This window comes from Struthio camelus, chromosome 5 (assembly GCF_040807025.1).
Source record: "Struthio camelus isolate bStrCam1 chromosome 5, bStrCam1.hap1, whole genome shotgun sequence".
Taxonomy (NCBI): domain Eukaryota; kingdom Metazoa; phylum Chordata; class Aves; order Struthioniformes; family Struthionidae; genus Struthio; species Struthio camelus.
The window spans coordinates 56,812,818-56,819,589 of record NC_090946.1 but is presented as its reverse complement, the minus strand read 5'-3'; the positions used below and the strand labels follow the sequence as shown (position 1 = coordinate 56,819,589).

The 6,772-nt window shown below is 49.1% G+C and overlaps 1 protein-coding gene across 1 annotated transcript; it reads right to left on the bottom strand.

Annotated features, from left to right (window-relative positions):
- Positions 1 to 265: 265 nt before the first annotated feature.
- Positions 266 to 3,793, bottom strand: SSTR1 (somatostatin receptor 1). The gene has a single exon (XM_009670955.2). It carries the CDS (start codon positions 3,695 to 3,697, stop codon positions 2,513 to 2,515), a length of 1,185 nt encoding a protein of 394 aa, XP_009669250.2. The 5' UTR covers positions 3,698 to 3,793; the 3' UTR covers positions 266 to 2,512.
- Between the last annotated feature and the right edge of the window lie 2,979 nt (positions 3,794 to 6,772).

Below are 6,772 nucleotides of genomic sequence, written 5' to 3'. Positions count from 1 at the left end.
AGTAGTCTGACTCTCTATTTAAGCTCACAAGACATTACAATATGCCTGGGAAAAAAGGCAATGTTAAGAGTATGAGACTGACACCATTTTGAAGAGCTTGTGAGCGAGATTTTAAGTGGAGCTCTACAAAGAGTACTGTGTGGTATATGACTGTTTTGACAGATGTTTGGTTTCTGTGAAAACTTAAATGAGATTATAAGGAGATTTAGTCATTTTTTCTCATATGTGCATGTAAATAACTATTATTAAAAATTATTATTCATATATTTTATTAATGAAGCCCAATGAAAGTAAAGGAGAAACCATACAATTGTTAAAGCTTTTCACAAAATATTTTAATAAGGATATAACAGCTTCCACATCAGCAATTTTTAAACTAAAAGAGGCCAACTCACAGCCCATTGAAGTGAATAAGAATCTTTACTCTCATTGCAACGGGCTTTGAATCAGGCCGCCGTGAAATACTAAATTTATACATTCATTTAATAGTATCTAATTTTTGGTGAAAGAAATGTACAAAGTAGCTTCCTGCTTTTTCTGCTGAGAAAACTTACATGGTACAATTTAATGAGAATACATAGTAAGTCAACCACCCCAAATGCTACATGCCTTAATAATCAACAGCAGACTTAACACTGTTTGGACTTCTTAAGCACTGTAGCTACGAGCAGACAGTGCTACGGGTATGCTGCTACCATAGAATTTCCCCGGGCTCTTGTTTCAGATTGCCGGTAGTTATAATTAATATAATCACAGTATTGTGCTGGAGAAGTGATTTGTCACAGCTACCAGGACACCCGCCACTGTGTGACACCGTTAATATATGTGGTAGGGAACAAAAGGCGTAACTGCTTATTTCACCACAGTCTACACCAATCCTTATGTCTGGGATAAGGGGGAACAGGAATAGAAGGTTTTGTTTTAACAACTGTCATTCAGCAAATAAGAAGGCTTCATTTATCTGTAAGAAAAATGTTGTGTCTTAAATGGAAGAGGGAAAGAAAATTCAGGAGAGAGAATTTTTGTGAGGGGAGACAGTGTAGACAAAATATTTAGAAAGAGTTATAGCCTTTTTCTCTGAAAAAGAGCTTCCTTGAGCATCATCTATTTTAAATGCACTCTTGCAAGTAGCCACCACAGACGTAAGTACACAGTATAAATTGCTTCAGAGAAACACGTTCACGACACAGTGACAAGAATCAAATTTTAAAAAATCAAATAAAAGACATTGGCACACACTAAAAACAACAATTCTCAGAAACGAAACATTATGAAGCTCTGGGCCAGTATATTACATCGGCAACATATGAAACCCCCTTCAGTTGCTAGTGCAACAGAAGAAATTGGAGCTAGGGTAACAGCTATTATCAAACAACTACTTTAGGTATGTTTCTGTCAAGTATTTAATTTAAAGCCTGATGGAGATTTTGAAACTGGTCCCCCTTTTTCCATGTAGGCTAAAGTGATTTGACGGCTACCCAGGTCATTCAAAAACTCTGTCTCAGCTCCCTTTGGTGCTGTTTCACAGCTAACGGAGCAGGCACAGGACAATAGCTTCACAGTCCAGTGCTCCCTTTAAACTTTATTATTTGCACACCTTTATTGTATGTACCGACACATTCAAACATTTCCAGCTCAACCCTACCGGCCCCCTCAGCTCAATACTCTGCTCCCTGCGAGTCATGGGGCTGTTTATCTCCCCATTATCAGCAACCTGCTGTGCAGCTCCGAGGCATGGCAATAATCGGACTTCTTTTGCGAAGACCTTTTCTGCCCTGCTTCCCTGAGCGTAGGGCAGAGGGCTGGTCCCCAGCAAGGCAAAGGCTGTCTGTGAAGCAAAAGGCAGCTCCATGAATTTGCTGCTCCTTTTCTAGCGGATCTTTTCCTCCCCTCTTCCTTTTCTGCATGGGAAGGCGGAGAAGGCCACTTACTCCTTTCCAGGGCAGGAGGTGGTGTGTGTTGGAGGAGACTTTTCCCAGTGTTTCTACCCTCTGAAGGGAAGGCATGTGCCTGCAGATGCCAAGCAGTGCTGCTTGCAGTTGGGGGAGGCTGAGCTGGGCTGGTGGTGCTTGGCTGGCTGGTGCTTGGCTCCACACTGCCTCAGTGGCCCGGAGGGTCCCATCCGCTGAGGATGAGAGGCAGGGCCATGGGAAAGTTATACAAAAGGCAAGGGGAAAGTCACTGTGGGACCCACACAACCTCTGGTCAAACACAGCAAGGGGTGGCAGGGCCTGGCTGCCGGACTCCAAGCTGATCTATGGGGCGCAGCAATCAATTTACTGAGATGGTGTCAAAGCATCAGCACACGCACCGACCCTCAGGGAAGTTGAGCAGGGGGACAGGACAGTACATGGAGGACATAGGGTTTTCTTCGCTCCTTCTCACGCCAAACGCTGCCACTGATGGGCAGGACCGAAAACCCCTCCCTCCCAGCCACCCCATGCCATGATCCCAGCCTCACGTGCCCTCCTCCTGGGGGGCAGTGGTGGAGATGGGGGTCTGGGGCATTTCCTCAGAGGGTGGTAATCCTGGAGGTGCAAGTGCCATTCCTGTACATGCTCCCTGATTCCAAGTTGTCCGGGGGGAAGTCCTCCACGCTGTAAGCCCTGCTCTTGAGGGCAGTGGCATAGTAGTCGATGGGCTCCTCTGCAGCATTGTCCATCCAGCTGAGACAGAGCAGCCGCTGGAAGGATCGCTTGAAGTTGTCCGAGAGAAAGCCATAGAGGATGGGGTTGGCACAGCTGTTGGCGTAGCCCAAGATTACAGAGAGCTGACTGATAGTGGCATCATCCTGCTCTACGAAGACGTTGACCAGCTGCACAATGTAGAAGGGCATCCAGCAGATGACGAAGACCATCACCACCATCATGACCATGAGGGTGATCTTGCGCTCCGAGCGCTTGCGCTGCTGCCAACCAGCCTTCAAGGCCACCATGCGCATCTTGGCAATGATGAGAATGTAGCAGAGGCAGATGGCCACTACAGGCAGCAGAAAGCCCATCAGAAAGGTGTAGACCACAAAGACCACCAGCCACCTCTGGGTGGGCTCTGGCATGAGCATGTTGCAAGCTACTGTGCCATCGCTGTTGGCTGCAGTGTTGGAGAAGATAATGATGGGCAGGATGATGAGGATGGACAGCACCCAGACACCTAAGTTCACCATCTTGGCCACAGTGGGCCGGCGGTACCTAGCTGCCTTGATGGGGTGCACCACAGCAATGTAGCGGTCCACGCTGAGCACAGTCAGGCAATAGATGCTGGTGAACATGTTGATGGCATCCACGCTGAGCACCAGGCGGCAGAGCAGCGAGCCAAAGGGCCAGTGGTGCAGCAGGGTGGAGGTGACCAGGAAGGGGACACTAAGCATCAGTAGCTCATCCGCAATGGCCAAGTTGAGGATGTAGATGTTGGTGGCCGTCTTCATCTTGGCATAACGCAGGATCACGTAGATGACCATGGAGTTGCCACACAGCCCCACCAGGCACACCACTGAGTAGATGAATGAAATGAGGATGGCGCTGCCCTGAGACTCGCTCAGGGTGCTGTTTGGGGCGCCCGAGGAGTTCCTGCCGCCTGAGTCCATGCCCCCCGCCGCCGCCTCCTCCAAGGCGCCGCCGGCCCCGCCGCCGCTCTCGCTGCCGCTGCTGTGGCTGCCTGCACCGCCCGGGAGCCTGGTGCAGGTGCCATTGGGGAGCATCCTCTGCCCGGACCTCCCCGCCCCGGCTCAGAGCGGCGGGCGCCCGCCGCCCGCCGGGCTCGGCATCCCGGCAGAGCCCCGGCTCGGCCGCTCCGCGGGCCGGCGGGGAAGGAGCCGGCTGCCGCCGCCGCTCGCTCCGAGTGGCAGTAATTGCTGCTCCCCGCCTGGTGAATGATTAATAGGCAGCGGCACGTCACCAGCTACGAAAAGGAGGAGGGAAAAAAAAATGCAGGAGGAGACGTAAGTGGGTGTCCCTCCCAACCCCCTTCCCCTCCTCCCGCCTCCCGTCCCGCCCTCAGCCTGCCCGCAGTGCTGGCTGTGCCAGGGCTGCCAGGAGGCAGTCATCCTCCCCCCAGCCCGCACTGCCCCCTTGCTCCAGCCCGTACTGCCCCTGGCCCATCCCGCACTGCCCCCCTCCCGCACTTCCCCCATCCCTCACTTCTGCCATCCTGCATTGCCCCATCCCTCACTTCCCCCATCCCACACTACCCCCATCCCTCACTTCCCCCATCCTGCACTGCCCCCATCCCGCATTGCCCCCATCCCACACTGCCTCCATCCTGCACTTTCCCCATCCCTCACTGCCTCATCCCTCATTTCCCCCATCCCGCAGTGCTCCCATCCCTCACTCCACCCCCATCCCTGCTAATTCCTCCCGTCCTGCACCTAACCTACTCTCCCTCCCCATTCCACACATCCCTTTCCCATCCCATTCTGATTCCACCAGCCCACATTCTTTTCCCCCGAACTCACACTGTTCCCCCCAGTACCTGGGTGCCAGGGGCACTCCAGGTAAAGAGATGGTTCTTCTTGCTTTGGGACAAAAGCCTGAATCATGGGTGGGAGGGCAGTGTCATGCCTAGTCCCTCTGCAGCTGCCGCTCCCCCCTCCTCTCACCGCACCAGGCACATTGTCCATCCCTGCAGTGCTGCCACCAGGCATAAAACTGACTCTGTGTGCCATGCGACCTTCACCGTACATGCGCAGCACTGCCCCACACCAGCAGGGCCTGCACAGCCTGCTGTCACACAGCTCTGTGCTCCCCACCTCGCCATGTGCCACCCCACTACCAGATGCCACATACTAGCAGTGTCCAATGCTTTACAGTCCTGTCCCTTTCCATATGGCCTGTCTTGAGATATGCCCACCCAGCCCCATCCTCATTCCAGTGCACACACCAGCTCTGTCCATTGCATATGCAGCAGTGCTTACACCAGCTTGCACACTAGTGCCCACCAGCACTACTTACACTCATACAGGAGGGTGCCAATGCCACCCTAGCTATGCTACTACCATGCAGACACCAACTGGCTGTTCTTCCACCCCCTCACGTATTGCTTCTGGTCAGTACCATTCAGTCTCAACCATCTCATGCCTAGATCTCCACTATTACAGGCAGACATCCCTCAATATTATATGTACCTCTCATATGAGTAGCCTGTTCCTGCACACAGAGCACCACTGCTGTAAAGGAACACAAACTATTGCTACCATCTCCATTCACATAGTGCTTCTACATACACATAACCATCACCGTATAAATGACTTGCTTATCCCTTGCTACACCTGTACACTCACAAGCTGCTTCTATACACTGACCATGCTATTTTGTACACACACCCTGATCCTAGACAAACATGATCATATAAACCAATAGTTATTCATGCTGTTATCTCTAGACAGACCCTGCTTCCTCATGCACCTCATCCATACTACCAGTTCCAAATATATATGAGCACCAGCAGATATTCCCAATACAGTATCTCTACACCCTGGAAACATACTTTACCACCTTCACATACACCTCACCTACCAGACAATTTGTCTCTTATCTTTCTACACATGCTGTCACTCGACCCATAAACTCTGTCCTTACACACTTACACATACTTACTTCATCAGTTTCCAACCACCACCACCACCTGCCTATCCTGTAATAACCAGACACATTTATTCACTAATACTCACTCCCTCATACTTACTCACTGAATTAATGCTCCCTCATCACCAAATACTCTTAATAGTGCCACAACACATACATGCATACAAAATAAATACTCAGTAATTGCTTATCCAGTCTATTGTAGCTGTATGAACACTTGCCACCACACTTGCATGGAGATCAATCTGCCTTTTCACATAAACTGTCATCTATAAGAACCACCTACTTTTGCCAGAAACAGCAGGTCCACCCCACATAATTATCACTACAATACATATGCTGCTGTATGCCCTTCACAACATCACTGTACTCAGCATCACACATGCATCTTCACTACCCACTCATTTTACCATGCATAGCTGTCACCTCCTACCATTCATGCATTTCATTATCACTGTCTGCCCACCCTCACAATTATATATATCATCACCACCCACCACTTTAATATGCAGATACACGCAGCTTACCATCAACTCACTATTACCCATCACCAGGAATTTATTCCCTCTAGCACCATGCATGGACTCATTATCAGCACAAGCAGCTATTCCAAAACATACATGTAGCCTCTGATTGTATGGTTTTCCTCATGTCATTTATCACCTACAATCAATACACAGATCATCCGCATACTATCGGCATCAGCCAGGCGTGCCAGTGTGACCAATACATCTTCTTTGATACCTTGTCATAGGCACTACCTTTAGCACATGCACGCTTTTGCATGACCCTTAAGCAAGGTGTTTCCTATCCTTCTGTGATTAACAAGCAGACTGTGAGTTTATGTATGTGTGTATATGTATATACACACAGATAGAAATTTAACGGTTTGTCAAAAAATCGTTTTAGTTGTTAGTAATTGCACATAAGTTCTATTTGGATGATACTGTTTGTGACTTCTGGTCATTCTGAGGACTTCTATTGTTTATGTTTATATATATAGGAATGAATTTACTGAGCAGCCTTTGCAAATGATCTTAACATTCTTAAAACTATTGCTGTACATGAGTGTTTTAGCTGGATGTCAGAGCACTTGAGGATGCCATACAAATTTTGCTCAAATAATTCATACCTACAGTTTGGGTTTTAGAGTTTGTATATATTCTGATGTGTCGGTATTGGAGCTTCCAGTA

Excerpts from the sequence above, each read along its gene's own strand:
- SSTR1 (XM_009670955.2), bottom strand. The coding sequence starts at position 3,697 with ATGCTCCCCAATGGCACCTGCACCAGGCTCCCGGGCGGTGCAGGCAGC.